Source organism: Equus quagga, chromosome 1 (assembly GCF_021613505.1).
Source record: "Equus quagga isolate Etosha38 chromosome 1, UCLA_HA_Equagga_1.0, whole genome shotgun sequence".
Taxonomy (NCBI): Eukaryota; Metazoa; Chordata; class Mammalia; order Perissodactyla; family Equidae; genus Equus; species Equus quagga.
In genome coordinates this window covers 46,876,595-46,896,499 of record NC_060267.1, presented here as the reverse complement: position 1 = coordinate 46,896,499, position 19,905 = coordinate 46,876,595, and the positions used below count along the sequence as shown (strand labels likewise).

Sequence of the window (19,905 nt, the reverse complement as noted above, 5' to 3'; positions counted from 1 at the left end):
TGTTTTCTTTTGTTTGCCATTAGCTTGGATTATCGTCTTCCACCCCTTCACTCTGAGCCTGTGTTTGTTGTTGGAGCTGAGGCATGTTTCCTGGAGACAACAGATTGTTGGGTCTTGTTCTTTAATCCATCTTGCCACTCTGTGTCTTTTTATTGGAGAGTTCAATCTGTTTACATTGAGAGTGATTATTGATACATGAAGGCTTCATGCTGTCATTTTGTCACTTGTTTTCTGTTTTTCCTGCATTACCTTTGTTTCTTGTCCTGTGTGTTTTGGCCTACCCATTGACATCTGCAGTTTATTATTTCCTCATTTTTTGTGTCTCTGTTCTGTTTTTAAGGTTAGTGGCTACCCTGAAGTTTGCATACAGAATCTCATGTGTATCATAGCCCATTTTCTGGTGGCCTTTTATTTCCTTAGCCTAAACTGATTCAGTCCCCTTTCTCCTTCCCTCCTAAGTTATTACTGTCATCTCTTATTCCAACTTGTGTTGTGGGTTTGTGGTTAAAGTGATAAGACTGTCTTTGTTTTTGGTGTTTTCTTTCCCTTTATCCTAATGCTATAGTTGTATATTTACTATCCTATTCTGATTCTATCTATTTGTCTCCTTACTCTGTGTTTTGTGACCTCTTTCTCCCTTTATTTCTTTTTTCGGGTATGATGGCCTTCTTGAAGATTTCTTGTGGGGGGTGGGGGTCCTTGTGGCTACGAAGTCCCTTAGCTTTTGTTTGTCCGGGAAAGATTTAATTTCTCCCTCATATCTGAAGGATATTTTTGCTAGATAGAGTATTCTTGGCTGAAGATTGTTATCTTTTAAGGTTTTGAATATGCCATTCCAATCTCTCCTAACTTGTAAGGTTTCTTCAGAGAAATCTGCTGAAAGTCTGATAGGGGTTCCTTTGTAGGTTACTTTCTTCTGCCTTGATGCCCTGAGTATTCTTTCTTTGTCATTCACTTTTGCCAGTGTTACTACTATATGCCTCGCAGTAGGTCTTTTTACATTGACATATCTAGGAGACCTGAAAACTTCCTCCACACATATTTCTCTCTCATTCTCTCGATTTGGGAAGTTCTCTGCTATTATTCCTTTGAGCACACTTTCTGCTCCATTCTCTGTTTCATCACCCTCAGGGATTCCAATTATTTTTATATTGCAATTCCTCATTGAGTCAGCTATTTCTCAGAGATTTTCTTCACTCCTTTTTATTCTTAATTCTCTCTTTTTGAGTGTCTGGAGCCATTCAACCTGTCTATCTTCGATTATGCTGATTTTCTCCTCTATGGCATCTACGCAGGCATTCAGGGAATCTGTATTCTGTTTTATCTGATCCATTGTATTTTCCATCTCTAGTATTTCTGATTGGTTCTTCTTTATAGTTTCAATCTCTTTTGTGAAGTAACTCCAAAACTCATTGACTTGTTTCTCTATATTTTCCTTTACCTCATTGGGTTTTTTTGACTATAGCTATTCTGAATTCATTTTTGTCTAGTTTGCTTATTTCTGAATCCTCAGGGCATAATTCTGGGTGCTTGTTTTCCCTGTGGTCTGGAGCTTTTATGAACTGCCGGATGTTGGAGGATGGACGGCTCTTCCCCATTGTGATATGATTCGACTGTAGTTACAACCTGTCGCCACTAGATGGGGGTCGAGAGCCACATATTCTGAGCCCTCCGCCTTCAGCCAAGATGGCTGGCACAGCCCTGGTTGGGGCAGGGAGGGGCATCTTCTCTGGTGCGTAGATCCGGTTTCCTGATCAGCTCTTGCTATCTGCTCTCCTGGGGTCTTGGCTTGCTGAGGTCACCCCATGTGAAAACTTTCCCCTGTTAGGGGGCTTCCATCTGGGCTGCACGTCTGTGGGATTCCTGGGTGATCGTATGGACATGCAGCCCCTCCCCCACTCCTTCCTTCATGGAGCCTCCCACAGCAGTGATCCCAGTCCTTAGTGGAGGGAGGGACGATCTCTCTTACCCAATTCCAGCTCTTCTGAGGGGGGCTCTAGCCTCTCCACCCTCCATCATTTGGCTGCTGTGACTCTCTGAGGATTTCTGTGCTATTAGGGTAATATTTTGTTGGAATGTGGTTGTTCTTTTTTGTATGTTGGAGGGGAGAGAGTCCCAGGCAAGCTCGCTCTGCCGTGATGCTGACATCACTTCTGCCTTCTGTTCTTTCTTAATATTATGTCAAAGAAGTTGCAGCAATTCCCCCTTATATATGAGGCCATCATTGTGTCTAAGTTTCATGGAGCTGGCCCAAGAGAATATTGGGACTAGATTTATTTGCCCTTGCCAGAATATTGAGTCCTAAGTCATTACTTAAGGCCTCCATGTCAATAAATTCTCCATGTCAAGACTAAATAAAGAGGATCCCTTGGTCTACCATCCTCATTTTAGGTACATTTTCTCATTCCTGCTGATATGTTAACAGTATGTGGTAATATTAGCTTGAAGCTATTTTCTTTTGGAATAGAAACTGTACTCACCTGATAGGGCTATGTTGAAACCTTGGCATGAAGCCATGAAGAGTGGTAGAGCATTATTAAAGAGAACAAATTTCAACTTGCCACATATTGAGTTAACTGAACAGTTTCCAGGAGTAGAGAGGCTCTTCTGTTCTTGTCAGGGTAGTGGTCTGCTTCTGGTGGCCCTGAAGTTTCCAGGGAATCTGGGGGTTCCATATTTTTAGCATTGCTCACCTAAATATCCCTCTCTCAGGTCTGAGGGTTCCACCTTTTTATGTCAGGGCTGTGATTTTAACATAAATGCTCCAGCAAATGCTATACCTCTTCTATATTATCTCCCTCTCTATTGAATCATTTCAATTTCCATGTACTCACTATATCGTCTGACTTAAAAGCAAAACGAATGACAACACTAAAATGTTTCATTGTTCCCATTCTCTGCTCTCCTTAATAATACAACTTACTAAAAATATTATATATGCTCCATGTCTCTGCTTTCTCAGATTTTTTCGTTCCCTCCTTAACTTTCCCCACTGAACCTTGCATCTGCCCCTACACTTCACTAACATTGCTCTTGTTAGGGTCACTAGTTGAATCCATGTTGCCAAATTCAAAGGTTATTTTGCTATGTCACTTTTCTTATCTACCTAAGAGCTTCTTATTTTCTTTTGCTGGTCGCTTCTCCCTAATTTAATCTCTAAATATTTGAACATCTCACAGCTCAGATCTGGTGTTATGTCTCTATCCATAATTTTTTTTTTAGGTAATCCCCTTTATATGTCAATGACTTCCAAATTCATATCTTTTATCTCTTTCCTTAGTTATAGATTCATATATTCAATCATCTGTTGACATTTTCACTTGGTTATTTTATAGATCATTTAAACATAATTTGTAAGAAACAGAGTTTTTTTATTTCTAATCTCCCATCCCTCAAATAACAGTTTCCCCTCAATTGTAGGTAGCAGTGTACTCCCAAGTGCTAAAGCAAAAACAATCTAAAAGTTTTTAGAATTTTCTTTTCCTTGAATTCTCTCCTTTCTTATAATCAATCAACAAGACCTATTATCTTTATCTACACAATATATAGAATTCATCCAGTAAAAAATTCCCTAACTCTAGAGCCACCATCCAAATCTGAGCCCCTGTGATTTCTCATATCGACTACTTATTATAATAACTGACTAGCTGGTCCCCTTAATTGTACTCCTCTTCCTAAACACATACAATATCCCTTCTTTATATAACCAAAGTGAACTTAAATCTACATACAAATAAAATTATGCTATACATGGTTTCAATTCCTTCAATATCTTCCCATTTCACTTAAATCTAAATTCCCTTGCACGACCTACAAGGCCTTTCATGCTCTACCAGTCACCCTTTGTTCACCATGCTCTGGTCATTCAGACCTTATTGCTCTTCCTCAGGCACTTGTACATCTTTTTGGGATGTTATTTGTCCAGAATATTGCATGACTGGGTTATATTTGTCATTTGGTCTCAGCTTGAAATCTCAGTACCTCAAGTCCGTCTATTCTGACTACACTATAGGAAGCTATCCCTCATCTCCAGTTATTCTCAGTTGCATTAATCATGATTTGTAACCATTTCTTTGTTTACTTGATCATTGTGTTTTAATGTTTTCCATGACTGTGTATTGCATAAGAGCATGGACTTTGTTACATCTTATCTGTATTTCCAGCACCCAGGATGGTGCCTGACACTCAGATATTCAATGTGGAAGTGTATATCCATTTACCAAACAATGAAGAAAACCAGAAAGACACTGCTTGCATTCTTTGTAACCCCTTTACTACACTGTCTTAGAGAAAGTCTGAAAACTTTACTCCAAACACTGGGGGTGAATGAAACAGTACAAATACTTCTTTCAACTCTGAGTTATTATTATTTTTGTATGATTTCTCAAGATTAATATAATCTTAGAAGGTAAACCACTTGCCTTGGCTATATCACTTTTATCCTAGATATGTCAGTAAGGAGAATTATGTACAGTAAGAGGTCTCCAATATGGCTTCTGTTTTCACCTCAGTATCCTTTGTTTGGCTACTGTCCACAGAGCAAGTGATTGTCAAGATGCTACATTCATAAAGTGACTAGACGATCAAGTTTCTAAGGTCTACAATATGAAGACATCAAACATGGAGCTTCCAAGATTCCCATAGCTCTCAGGATTTTTTTGTCCCCATGCCTAATAAATACACATAAGCTGGCCTTTGCTCAGGCAAGGGGTGGGGACAGGTATTTCCTATTGTTTCTTTAACTTATAAGACACTCAATACATCATTCTAAATGTATCAATTTAATCAATGTGTATTTTTTACAGCCCCAGATTCAAAGAAGAAAAATTAACATGAAACTAGTGTAAAGTAAGTTTAATTTTTACCAAATTTATTGATCCAAACATTTAATATATCTTACAAATATTTTCTTTTCTGCAGATCAAGTCCATGGCTACTCTAGGCTGGTTAGTACCAGAGTTGATCACTCCAAAATATTATTGCCAAAATATAAAGGACACTTTGATGGAATTTCCCAAATAGATATCTCATGGATGACTTATGCATCATCCAAATAATAGTCCCCTGGGGTATGGAGATGATCTGTACTGAATCAATGTCTCCTTTGACAGTTTTGACTTTTTAACATCTCAGTACAGGAGTTTTTGATTAAAGCTCTCATCTTATCAGAGTATCTTGACACTCAATGCCTGGTGCAGTCCTAGTTTGCTGAAAGTAAACTTACACATGTCTTTTGTAAAGAAATATCCTTGAATAAGCAATAAATAATTCTACTTTGGCTCTTTCTTTAGCCAACATTATTTCATACAAACTTTCCACATAAATTCTCTTTCTCTCACACTTACAGATTGTCTTTCTTTCATTGATCTTTGATCCTAAAAGAATTTTTGAATTTGCTGTGACAATATTTATTTTAATCACAATTTATGTCTTAGTTGTGATTATATTCAGTATTAATTTCTGTTACATTCATAGAATTTTGTAGCATTTAAGAACTGTCACCTTATTGAGCCTTTTCCAAAGGTAGAACTTAGATAGATGATCTAAGATAGAAAAACTTCTAGCTAGGACCATGAGGATGAGCTAGCTGCTTTTCACAGAGATGTAAATAACAACAATATGCTATTACAGTTGTCCTGAATTAGTCATACGATTTTGCATCTGGAGATATGATTTAGAACTATGAAAATACTCTCTCTTCTCACAGTTAACTATTTGGATATTAACTTCTATATGTTCTGAAACATGTTTAAAAAAGAAACTTGAAGGGAAGGAGAGAGAGAGAGAGAGAGACAGAGAGAGAGAAAAAGGCAAAATCAGCTCCACATGAGATTTCCTAAATTACAAGTATACTAAATAAGTTTCAAGAGTAATTAACCATATGAAACCAACATGAGTGCAAGAACTGAAGATGATTAAGAAATATCTTGTCTTCCTTTGTCCAGAAAATGATAGTTTGTCTTCAGATCTCTTTATGTTGTCAGAAATTTCTTCTTTTTAGAAGATACTTTACTTTCCATAGCACCCTTAGAGATGCTTGTCTTAATTTGTTGTTCCCCAGAATTAGGATAAATGAATGGCTTGAGGGATAGATTAAAGCTATCACCTCACCAACCATAACAACTAATTCAGTCTCTGGCATGAAGTAGCTGGAGGTGGCCACAAGAAAGGCCAGATAGTAGGCAATGAAAAGCAGGAGGAAGGAGATGACAGCTTTCATGGCTCCCACGTGGGCTTCCATGCTGGGGTCTCTGCTCCCTGTGGCATTGAGTTGCATCCGCCTGGTGTGTCTCCACAGGGAAAGAATCAAGAGGAAAAATGAGATCAGGGACACAGAAAAGGGGAATAGTGTTAACAGGTTGAGAAATAGCTTTATGAAAGCATATTGAGCTTTATTTACTCTGCATCTCAAAGTTAAGTTTGTTTTCCACTTTCTCTTGACACAGCTCCTGAAATCATCATTCAGATTCTCAGGGACAGGAAGGCTAATAAACACAGAGAGGGCCAAACATCCCAGCAGAATCCTAGGAATCATACTGTTAATTCTCCACTTCATCCAGAGGAAAAGGGGATGGAAGAAATTTGCTATCTTGAGGAAATAGAAAATGCTGAGGCAGGTGGCAAACCAGACATTTAAATGGTTGGTTAGTGTCCAGAAGAAATCAATGATTCTCATTTGTTTACCACTGGTATAGACATCTGGATACAGCACCAATATAAAACAATCTAATAGTATAATACACAATAGACAAATTCTGGATATGGCCAAACTCGTGAAGATTATATCAATGGAGGCAATCTTTCTGTTCTTGATCCAGTCCATACAGTTCACCAATCCAATGAATGCATTCCCTAAGATCCCCATCGAGAACTCTCCAGCTGCTATGATCATTAAGGTGCTCTTCATGTCAATTGTCATGTTAAAACAGAGAAATATCCAATTCGTTTCTAGTCAACTGTTGTAGTTTATCTACATCTACTTCTTAGATTTTGCTGTTATTTTCTTTATATCTTTTATTGGAGTCTTCCTTATGATGGAGACTGGAACGGTAAATGAAGACTGTAGCTATTTTCATTAAATCCTAATTAGTATTGACAAGCAATGTGGTTGACAATCCCAGGCCTGGCCACCGTATGTCCATTTATCTTCTCAGCAAGTTTTACTTTTCCACTTATGGTTAATTTAGGCTGAGCTACAGTTTGCTAGAGATGCAAATTGGGCTGATTCCTTTTCATGATCACGCCCTGTCTTTCTGAGGCTATGTTTTGCAAATTTTGGATTCACTAATTTGCGATGCATGCTAGTAACCTCAATAGGGTTGCCAGATTTAGCAAATACAAATGCAGGACACCAAGTTAAATTTGAATTTCAAATAAGGAATGAATAAATTTTTAGTATAGTTCCCAAATTGCATGAGATTAGTACTCCTGGGAAGTATTGAAATTCAAATTTAATTGGGTGTCCTGTATTTTATCTGGCAAACCTAAACCTCAGTCATTTTCTAGCAATTAGAATATAGGCAAAATTTGAAATTTACAGAAGAATCTTCATTTTTTTGAGTGATAATATTGATTATTACTAAAAGTCCCAAATTTGAAGGCTGTGTATTTTCAGGGAATTTAAAAGGTTAACACTAAGTATAGACTATTTGGTTTGAAAAAAATATTTTAGCTCACTTATCTTGATTGTGCAGATGAACAATTATATGGCACAAGGTTTCTTAAAATAATACATTGTCTTATTAGTCAAGTGACATTTGATAGACATTTTGTTTGTGATGCTATATATAATAAGCAGCCATGCTTATTATCTTATATTATATTTTTTCTTTTCACTTAAAATGTGCTCAAAAGCAGTTGTACATATGAGAGAAAAGAGAGTAAAATCCTGCATTTCATTTTACTCCCCAATTCCTCCATACCAAATTGCATCTGAGTTTCTAGATCCTTAACCTTTATAGCCTGTTAGGCAGAAGATTGGTAATTAAATTACCTCATTTCTACACATTAACTCATGTTTTGAAATAGCTTCTCTAATTCAATTATTGAGAAAAACTTTACTACATAGTGTTTCCATGGAATAATTCTGGGATTCTCATATCTTCCTCAGCAATGCATATTTTCTTTTATCTTTCCTGAAAGGACAAACCTTCATTCCTGAGATGCAGCCCTGATTTTTGGACAAGCTGCCTCAATACTAGCCATGTTCGCAGGTGACAGCTTTCCTCTGATCTTGGAAATGATCCCTGACACAGGCATGTCACTTTCTTCGCCATAGTGTGTCCTGATAAATAAAGTGCTCACAGTAGCTATGATAATAGCTTTAGCCAAAGACGTTTTAGACGCAAAACCTTTTTTGGTATATGGTATAGCATGGAAGTTATAGTGCAGTTACTATGCAAAATACTATGCAGTTACTATGGAAAATAGTATGAAAGTTCCTTGAAGAATTAAAAACACAACTAAGATATGATTCAGTGAAACCACTTCTAGGTATTTATCCAAAAGAATTGAAATCAGAATCTTAAAGAGATATTTGCACTCACATGTTTATTGCTGCATTATTCACAATATCTAAAATGTGGAAACAACTGTCCATTGACAGATAAATAGCTAAATGGATTATTCAGTCTTAAAAAAGAAAGAAATCTTGCAAAATGCGCAAACATAGAGACTATAATGCAGAGTGAAATAAGTTAGTTACAGAAGGACAAATAAAAAAAAAATATGATTCCACTTACATGAGGTATCTAAAATAGTCAAACTCATAGAAACAGAGACTAAAATAGTGGTTGTCAGGGCCTGAGGGGAGGGGAAAATAGAAAGTTGCTATTCAACGAGTATAAAATTTCAATTGTACAAGATTAATAAATTCTAGAGATCTGCTGTACAATATTGTGCATTATATAACACATTATATAACATTATAGTTAACCATACTGTATTGTGCACTTAAAATGCTGTTAAAAAGGGGAGAGCTCATGTTAAATATTCTTACCATAATTTAAAAAAAAGCACAACAACAAAAAATTCTGCAAGAGAACATTTTGTCACAAGTCTATTACTTTGAACCCCATTCATGGTCATTGAAGATATTTGAAACATTGCAGATACAGAAAACAAAACATGGAAGAAAGGACTTCAGAATAATGGAGGAAAACCTTCCCAGAAGTACTAATTGTATAAAACATTTATTTCATCTAAACCTGCAGAAGAATATAAACTTCATCCCAGCATAGAATTTCCGAGTACTTTGTAGAATATGTTAACATATTTCATTAAAAGAACATCGATTCTCCAGTCTTGTACAAAAGATAGCACCTTAATAGCTACCATATTAGAAATACGGTTGATGAATTTTATGTTCTTAAGTCTGTAAATATCAGTACTTTACAGGGTGAATTTTACATGACCATATGTAGAAAAATTGATAATCTTCAGGTAAGTAAATTTTAGTTATAATACAAGGAAATGAGTAGATTGAAATAGACCAGAATTAGACATAGAAAATGGTGGGAGCAAAAATGCACAGCCAGATGAGAACAGACATGACCTTAGACGTGCCAGATCAAGTGTTTCAGTGACACTCTAGGGGGGAGTGATTTGATGAGAACCACATTTTATTAATGACTCATTTTATTTTTATAATTTACTCCATATGTGTTATGGACATATATTGCTTTTTTAGTGACAGAATATAGTTAATTCATTGTGTGTGCTAATTCCTCCCAATTAATTTCTTTTCTAAAGTCTTGAGTGAAAAGAACCCCCATGGGTCTTACCAAGGAAAGGAACCTGAGTGAAGCAGTCTGACTGATGTTAGTTACTCCTGTCCTTTTATCTAGATTGTGAAGAACACATATGAACATCCCTTATAGGGAGATGTTTGAATGGGTTCTATTCCTATCCTGGTGCTGCCTGAAACCACGTTGTTTGAAAAGAAATTTAATTTCAAGGGAAACTAATATGAGGTGCCAAAAGAAGGTCGACTAGGAAGTATTACCTGGGAGACCGCCTAAAGCATCACTCACTTGGGAGGAGCGAGGAAACTGAAGTAGAGACAAGACAGGGAGATCTGAGTTCCTAGTTAATAAGCCAAATGGGAGTGACTCAGGAGAGCCACGAAGGGAGTTCAATTTAGGGCCAGCAATGAAAGTGCATGGTAGAAAAAAGTGAGAAACCAGTTAGTGCAGCTCAGGTGCGCTTCACCCTGGGCCAAAGTAAAAAATTCACAATACATGCCTAATATTTCCAGTGAGAAGACACAAAGAGAAGTATGAGCTTTGAAATTCTTGAAGGAAAGGGAGTGTGAAGATGAGAATGTCTGGAGTGTAAAGAGACGTAGAGAATGTATTCATTAGTGAGCTAGTAGGTCTCAATAACACTTAAAGACGTGTACCCTACATAAATGGAATAAGTGGAAAACAATGAGGACGGACCTATAAGAAAATTGTTTTTTATTAGAAAGTAAAATTTGCTTTTGAAGTCCATTCATAAAGCTAAGATTTTACATCATGCAGGCTGTTTTTCCACATCTCAGCATTCTGACAAATGCCTGCCTCAGCTTGTTATTTCCAATAATTAAAATAAGTGAGTGACCTGAGGGATAGAAAATTGCTATAACCTCTCCAAACATCACAGCTAACTTTCTTTCTTTCATCAGGTAGCTAAACGTCATTAAAAGAGAGGCCAGATAGTATACAAAAAGAATAAAGAGAAATAAAGTCACAGTTTTCATGGCTCTCACATGGGCCTCTGTGCTGGGGTCTCTGCAGCCTGTAACATTGAGTTTCATTTGTTTAATATGTTTCCATAGGGACATAATTAAAAGGAAAAATGAAATCAATGACACAGTAAATAGGACAGTTGCCAACAGGCTAAAGATTGTCACTGGGCTGAAGTATTGAATTTTACTCACATGAAATGATTCAGTGAAGTTTCTTTTATGTTTTGCAATTTTCAGCAACTCATATTTTGGGGTCATTGCAAATATAAGGCTGATCAACAAGGAAATGGCCAAGCACCCCAGCAGGATCCAGTGAACCACCCTGTCAATTCTCCACTTCAGCCGGAGAAAAAGTGGGTGGGAGAAGTTAGCTACCTTGAGGAAATAGAAGACATTGAGGCAGGTGGCAAACCACATACTTAAGTAGTTGGTGAGTGTCCAGAAGATGTTGACTATCTTTATTTTATCATTTTCATGAACCTCTGGGTAGAATACTATTATGAGGGCATTCAGCACCATTGCACAAATCAAACAAATTCTGGAGATAGCTAAACTGGTGAAGATGTAGTCAATTGAAGAGGTCTCTTTCTTCTTAATCTAGTCAATCCAGTTTACTAGTCCAATGTATCCATTCCCCAACATTCCAACTGTGAATTCACCAGTTATTATGACCATAAAGATGTTTTCTTCTGTACTGAGCATGGTGGTAGAGAGAATACACTGATCTTAAATATCACTGAAGCTGGACAAATTTACAGATGACCAGTTGGAGCATAATAAATAAGTTCTTCAAATCATAGAATGATGTTTTCATTTGCCATTATTTTGACTCTGATATTATTCCAGAGGTGCCCAGCTTTCCTCTGAAATAGGATTGCTTCTACATTTATGAAGATAAACCAACTGATTGTTCCAAACAAACAGCTTGACTAGCTTTGTAGCCTGGGCAAATTATAATTATCACCCTTTAGTGAGTGATAACTGAAATGTTTGGTTGAAACTGCTCTCAGGCAAATTAAAAGAGATTACATTTCATGAATTTGCAATAGGCTTTTTGCTGTTAAGTTTGCATATTTGGACCTGTCAAGTTGAGTTTCAAACAGGGAGCCACAAAAAGCAAACAAAAATATTATGTTTAACAAATATCAAAACTTGCGAATGTACCTTCATTTTCATCATCATAAGTTATAAATTTCCCACAAATCAGGTCTCCTAGTGGAAATGGATTTTAATTTTGGAAAAGATCACTGCAGTCAGATTGTAGAGAGTTAGCATTCAGTCAAAGGATAATAATTATTATTTTCACATAAATGGTTAATTAGGGAAGGATACGATACAAATCTAATTATAAATGGTCTAGTGTTATTAGGCAAGCACATGGTAATACTTACTAAGAATTTGTCCTCTATGCAGTTGTTTATTAGAAGTGAAAAGTGCCAGATAAAGATTTGTTATCTTTAGTTTTATTTAATATGAGAAATGCTGTTGATGACAATTCTCTTCCTGAAACATTGTCTCTTGGAAAATAAGCAATTTAATCTAAAATTAAGGAAATTCGCACTTTATTCTAGTTACAATCAACTTCTTTTATAAGATTTATGATCTCACATTCTTTATTGTAGTCATTTTTTCTTTTTAAAAGATTGGCACCTGAACTAACATCTGTTATCAGTCTTCTTTTTTTCTTCTTCTTCTTCTCCTCAAAGTCCCCTAGTACGTAGTTGTATATTCTAGTTGCAGATCCTTCTGGCTCTGCTATGTTGGACGCCACCTCAGCATGGCCTGATGAGCAGTGCCATATCCGTGCCCAGGATCCGAACTGGCAAAACCTTGGGCTGCTGAAGTGGAGCGCTCAAACTTAACCATTCAGCCATGGGGCTGGCCCCTGTAGTCGTTTCTTGAGATGAGGCAATCATGTTTTTTAGAAAAGTTTTTTTGCCAAACAATATTCCAGGGAATAAGACTAATTTTACTGTTAAATTAGATTTATTCTTTTTTGGGAAATATGACAACTCAGTAAATTTGAATCTAGGCAATACAAATCAAATAAACGAGGATTCTTCTTATATTTAAGTAGAATTCTACAATGTAAACAGCATATGTTGTATTTTCCATATGTCTTACATGTATATAATGTGTAGTAGGAAAGCATAAAATTAATAATTTTAAAAACTTAGTTATCTGTAAAACATTACCAGAAACAAAATAGAAAAGAGAATGATACTGAGAGAAGAACGTGTCAAAGATTCCTAAATCTAAATGGGTAGAGAGAACATTCCAAAGAATCTTCGAGAATTGACTCCTAAAATGAGCATTGCTGGCTAGGGTTACGTATGGAACAACCTGACCATGGGACTCTCAATCTTCTTTCTCAAGGTGGTTTTGTATATATATTCTTAACTGTACAACCCCTGCTTTCCTGGCCAAACCTTCAATCTTGAGATTACACCTCTTTCCCCTTAGGCAGAATCTCACCAGACTGTTTTCCCTCTTCCTGATCAGAAGAAACCATTCCAGAAATGGAAGTGATAGGGCAGAAAAGTTAAGGACTGACCTTCAGTTCAGACAAAGTAGACAGTTTTTTACATGATTGATTTTATAGATAAGGCTAACATGTTTTAAAATCTCTTCCCCATGGCCTGTTTGCCTGAAATTCTTCTCCCCATTAAGTTCAAGCCCTTTGCTAGGATATGGCAGAAAGAAGTAGAACCTCTTTACATTTAGGCAATGATATGAAATGTGAGTGTGGAATTTAGATTCATTTTTTTCCTGCAAAGACAGGGAAACGTGTGGCTCAATGATAACATTAGATTCAAAATTAAAGAAGACAGAAATGTGAAGGAACACAAAGGAATATTTAGAATAATTATAGATATTAGTGATTTCCAATAGCATATAATAAAAATGGAATGCAATCAATTGGGAAAAGAGAGAATCTTTTGTTGATTTCTTTCTCCTTGTATTCAAGATTCTCTATAGAACAAAAGATTTCCTTTTTTGGTGGAAACCCTTTACAGTCCTTAACACCTTCAGAAAAGCCTCCCTCAGCTTGCTGTTCCCCATTATCAGGATGAAAGAATGGCTAGATGGGAAAATGACAGTTATTATGCCACCAAACATCATCAGTAATTTTCTCTGAGGAATCAGATAGCTAGAGGTCATTACAAGAAAGACTGCATAGTACATAATGAAGAGGAGCAGAAAGATCATCACTGTCTTTATGGCCCTCATGTGGGCCTCTGTGCTGGCGTCTCTGGACCCTGTGACATGAAATTTCATCTGCTTGGTGTGTCTAAATAGGGAGAAAAGCAGCAACAGAAATGATATCAGGCAGAGTATAAAGGGAACAATCGCCCCCAGGTTCAGGATAATCTGTTTGAAAGCATTTGAGACTTTACTCACTTTGAATTTCAAAGTTATATTTCCTTCATGATTGACCTTGAAGTTATACCAGGAATCTTCATTCAGTGCAACACTAATAATTAAGGAGAGGAGAAAGGATGCCAGAAGAATCCCAAGGATGACCCTATTAATCTTTAGCTTCAGCCAGAGGAAAAATGGGTGGGATATATTGGCTATCTTGAGTAAGTAGAAGATGCTGAGGCAAGAAGTAAACCAGACACTTGAATGATTGCTAAATGTCCACAAAACATCCAAAATGTTCATTAGCTCACCATGGTCATATGTATCTGGAGAGAGCAGCATAACATAGCCATCTAAAGATATCACACACAACAAACAGATTCTGGAGATGGCTAAGGGGACCAGGATGATGTCAATCAAGGAGATAATGCTCCTTTTGAACCAGCCAGTGCAGTTAACCAGTACAATGAATCCATTTCCCCAAATTCCTATAGTCAACTCGCTAGCAATCAGGATCATGTATATTGTCTCCATTGTATTTGGCATGTCCTCAGAGAGTTCTGACTTTGGATATCACTGATGATGAATTGACTTTCAGCCAAACAGTGAAGAACAGTATATATGCCTACCACTTAGGTCACGCTGCAATTATCTTCATCTGTCCTTTTTGTCAGCTGTGATCCAGGTCAAGAAGATAGCCAGTTATGCACTGTGTTAGAACTGCCTGAAGGCTTCACTGATTGAGGCCAGTAATTTCTTTCATGTGGAGTGATGATTAAAAAGCTCTAAGATGCAAATAGGAATGGATCTGATTTCTTGGATTTGCACAATCTTTCTCATTTTAAGCTCTGTATATTTTGGATTCATATTCCAAGCTATTCACCAGGAACTTCAGGCTGGAATCAACTACTTGGAAAACATGGCTAAAATTTAATTGGAGATGTGGCATCATTACCATCTCTAATGACTTGCAAAGTAACCACCAAATTGTGGTCCATTTCATACAAATGCAGGTTTGGACCTTGAGAATAATTGTGGATTTAAAGTGTAGATGGTCAACATTAATAATTTCATCCTCAAAGTAAGAAATTGACTTTATTAATTAGGGTAACTCAGGTAGGTTGGTAGTGGTTTTCAATTTTCTTGAAAACACAGCTATTTGACTTCTAGCTCTTTCACCTTATAATGTGGAAGACTGCACGCGGAGGATAGTCTAGTTGGGTCAGTTATTACTCAGAGTTTGACCTCAGAATCTGTATTTGTATGCAATCCATTATGGTCAAAATATGAGTGTAACCTTCTTTATGATGCTTTTTATAATAATGGATACCCATTTCAAAGACAAAACATATTTGAACAGATTTTTACTATTTGTATATATGTTTTTTGGTTTTGTGATTTAAAGCACAAAGCAACTAAATCTATATAACAATAAACCAAACTACTGATGTTCTGTTGCATTAACTTCAATATTTCACCAACTTAACATATGAGCTGGAGACTTTCAGGCTTTGCTTTAACTGGAGGAGCTGCCCTGTCTGAGGGAAAGGGTTTGAGATGATGATCTCAAGCAAATTCCCAACATCATCTGCACACAAATTTTAAGAATATTGGTAATAACAGACACTGAGTATAGGAACTGAAGACAAAGAATCCCAACCCATTAGATGGGGTTAGAAGTCATGTGTATATTTAAGAGCCATTTGAATTTCTTACTTTGTGAACTGTTTCTATTCTTTGCTCATTTTTCTATGTTTTTATGAATTTCTAGGAGGTCTTTATATATTAGAGAAATCACACTTTTTTAATGAATTGACAATATTTCTCAGTTGGTTATTTGTCTTTAGCCTTTTTTTGTATTTTTTAAATGCAAGCTGAAGTTTTAAAATTTTATATAGTTCTATTTATCAATTTTTTCCTTTATGACTTCTGCATTTTGAGTTATAGTTAGAAAAACCTCCTCCATTGAAATTTTCCTATATTTTTCTCTGTTACTTTCATATTGCTTTTTACAATATAAAATTAATTTGGTATATATATATATATATATACTATATATATGTATACACACCATATATATATATACACACACACCCTATATATATATAAATATAGCTACATTGTCAAGAATGGATGCAACTTTATTTTGCTATCCACTTGTTCCAATAATATTGACTTGATAATCCCTCTTGCTTCCCTGCTTTAAGATGCCACCTTTATTTAAATAATAATTTCCCTTATGTATTTGCAAAGCAAGTGGCTACTGCTCTTGACTCTTATTTCATTAATAATGACTAAAAGGACTGTGAGTGGTATGGCTCTTTCTAATTGCACAGGAAAACTTATGACAATTTGAGATTTTAAGTATTTAGCTCATGACAGTCAGAAAATCAGAGATCTCCTATGGTGATCTTGAAAGATTCTCATATTTTATAGCTGCAAGTCAGATTTAAAAGTTAATTGTGTGTGTAAGAGAATTACTATATAAGATATATTCACAGATTTGCCAAGCCTCACCAAATGAAATTTAGAGCAATAATGGGAAAAGAGTAGGACATTAAAACTTGGAATGACAACATCCACATGGACTTGGATAAATTAAGCTGAGAATCTTCAACTCCTTTTCTAGTGGAAGTGTCTGCCTTCCCATGTCAGAGGGAATTAGCCTTTCTTGGCCTGAAGACCCTTTAGTAACCTCACTTGGGAAATGACATTCAAAAGGATACTTATTTTCCTCAAGATTCATCTCAATCTCCATTTATTGGCTCTTGACCCATAACCAAAGTCACACTTCAGCATGTTGTGGGCAATGTGAGGAGGGGGAAGGGAGGAAGGCAATTACAAAGTCTGACCAAAAAGTATAAATGTTTTTATACTTCAAAAGAATTGCAAGATTTTGCTCATTTCTATTGACAGACACCCAAAGAATACATGTGAGAATGGATTCTAACAGTTTTAGACCAAAGAGGGTAGAATATAATGCTGGATTTGGGTTAATACAGTATTGATATAGATAGCCCTTCACAGATTCTAGCTTTAATGTGTTTGCTTGTGTAGGTAGTTTTAACAGTTTACTTGCTTCATTCACTAAAGCTTGAAATAATTTATTACTTACATTAAATGAGGTTTAATGCCAGACCTGGCAGAATATAGAGGAAAGAACCTAAACATTTAGGAAGATAGGAGTATTAAAGTGAATTTATCATATGTAAACTTCCATCTTTTCCCCATTATATGACCAGAGAGGGCCCAAAGTACACTGCATTTACTAGGGCATTGAGAAATACATTATTGAGGGAATTACCAGTATCCTTGAAAAGCTGTGTAGAATCTATCTTCTCAACAGAAGGTGTAATGGTGGTAGATGATTGAAATGAGTTTCTCAATTTCAGTGGGGATGATGGAATCCTGCAGTGTCAGTACCTAACTAATAGATACAAGATGGACACAAATAGTATACTGAACAGCAAGCACCAAGTGGTGATTAGAATACTTTGACTCTCAACTATCTTCGGTGGTGCCTAATTGACTATGATGTCTTTCAGAATGAAAGAATTGGGTAGCCTACTAAAATCCTATTTGATCTTTATACCAAGAGAAATTCTGCATCTAATGACTAGAAAACTGACTTGAGTACCACAATGGAAAAACATGCATTTCACTTGATTTCTAGTCCTAAACCAGAGCCCTTTGGCTGAAGAAGAGGCCACATCCTCTTGAGGAGGGGCCTTGTACACTACCACAAGAATATACTATGGATCTTTTTCCAGGACTTCCCTTTCTGCCGTTTACTAGGATGACTCTCAAAACCACTCAGAACTTTAAGTGATTAGTGGACATTGCTTTGAATTGACACTAATACTTGAGGATCCCCAAATACCATAATGGTTAACTAATAAAAACAGAGGCTTATGTTGGTCAGGTATTAAATCATAATGGGACCAATTAGGTCTCATGGGCCCACTCTGTGGTTATTTTTACATTTCCTGAATGCATAATTGGAATAGACATACATGAAAATTAGAAAAATCTCCATACTGTTTCTTGTATTTATGGAATGAGAGCTAATATGATCAAAGGTCCAAATGGAAGCCCCTAAATTTCCTGCCCTACCAGCATAATACATCAAGGCATTAATTCATATTTAGGAGAGTTGCCAACATTAGTTCCATCACCAAAGACTTGAAGCATTCAGGGATGGTGAAATTCACCACATCTGCATTAATAATATGTTCATTAAATATTTTTAGATTCCTATTCTATTGGGTATTGCCATCAAGAATGAGTGACATAGTTGTGAACCATCTTTTCCAAATTTATGGAAATGATAATATGCTTTTTCCTATACATTTATAAATCTGGTCCATTATTTGGCTAGATTTCCTAATATTGGCTTACTTTTACATTCCTGATATAAACTCTACTTAGTCTTGGTATACTATTGTTTTAGGAAAATTGTTGCTATTTCTGTTTGCTAACATTCTATTCATGATTTTTATATTGATATTCATATCCCAAAGCAAAGAAGTAGGATTAGAGTATAGGTTTTTGGTTCAGTCTTGTTCAGGTTCTGGTATTGATATAAAACTTGCTTCATAAAAATCTCTTTAAACTTTTTGTCTTTTTCTATAATCTGGAACAGCTTAAATAATATTGGAACTGTCTTGTCTTTAAAGATTTGATAGAATTTGCTTTTCCTCTGAGCCTGGAGCCTTTTTTTGGTTATAACTCTTTGACAGCAGTCTCTCTTTGTGAAAATCAGTATATTTATGTTTTCTTCTAGAGTTTGATATTGGTTAAGATGTGTTTTCCTGTTATTTCATACAACTTTTGACATTTATTTGAAAAGAAGTAAACTTGTGAATTTGTGCCTTGTCCCTCACCACATTTTTTTTCTCAATTAGGTTAGTTACTGGCTTAAATTAATTTTTGACCTGTCAAAAAAGACATGTTGTCTAGCTCATAAATTCCATAATTTTTCACCAACCATTTTTTCTGCTTTTTTTTTTAGTTTATTTTGTTTTTATTTTCCGGACTTTTCTGAGTTGGATATTTTTTGACACATGTAGTTAAGTATGTGAATTGTCCTTTGAACATTGTTTTAGCTGCATCTGTGCAGGAAAGACCCTAACATAGCAGGCCTGAGACAGCAAGTCTTAGAAAGTTCTGCTTGTGAAGTTGCCCCTCGGTTGGCATCTGGCAACATGGGTTTTCTGAGAGTTCCCACTGTTCTCTGATAAGAGTGGCTCAGTATATGTAAACTGTATAAATAATGTGGATTAAACTGAATGCTTGCTTTCCTTCTGGGAATCTTGGTATTTTGGTATGTGCTATGCAGAGGGTGCCTATATGACCAACCCTCAATAAAAACTCTGGGCATTGAATGTCTAGTAAGCTTCTCTGGTAGACAATCTTTGTCACCATGTGCTGCAGGAGGAAGTAAATACTCCCTTGCTTGTCTAATTTCTAGCCTACATGTCTCTGGAGTTTTCCACTGTATTTAGGGACTCATTGTACTATGACTTTTATTCTGTGGTGGTTTTGTTCTTTTCTTCTCTTTCCTGAATTTCATCAGTTTAGGGTGAGTTCTTGAATTATGGCTTGGTAGTATTTCTTCATGGAGGTGATTGTTTCATTAATTAAAAAAAAAAATCCATAGTGAAATTGGTCACAATTTTCACCTGCTTCATGTTATTATTTCTCTTGTGAGTGTTTGACACCTGTTAATGTTAGAACTTTTAAACAAGTTTTTCCTTCCATTTTTCATATTTATTTTTATTTAGACGGTGTGACAGTATTATTAACAATGCAATGCA

At 36.0% G+C, this 19,905-nt stretch overlaps 3 protein-coding genes across 3 annotated transcripts; all 3 read right to left on the bottom strand.

Annotated features, from left to right (window-relative positions):
• Positions 1-5,980: 5,980 nt before the first annotated feature.
• TAS2R7 (taste 2 receptor member 7) lies at positions 5,981-6,919 on the bottom strand. The gene has a single exon (XM_046661130.1). The coding sequence runs from the start codon at positions 6,917-6,919 to the stop codon at positions 5,981-5,983; it is 939 nt and encodes a 312-aa protein (XP_046517086.1).
• Positions 6,920-10,507: 3,588 nt separating this feature from the next.
• Positions 10,508-11,428, bottom strand: TAS2R8 (taste 2 receptor member 8). The gene is given in 1 exon segment (XM_046662085.1): positions 10,508-11,428. A coding segment is annotated over 1 exon segment (921 nt).
• A 2,271-nt stretch (positions 11,429-13,699) lies between these two features.
• TAS2R9 (taste 2 receptor member 9) lies at positions 13,700-14,635 on the bottom strand. Its single transcript, XM_046666507.1, has one exon. The coding sequence runs from the start codon at positions 14,633-14,635 to the stop codon at positions 13,700-13,702; it is 936 nt and encodes a 311-aa protein (XP_046522463.1).
• Between the last annotated feature and the right edge of the window lie 5,270 nt (positions 14,636-19,905).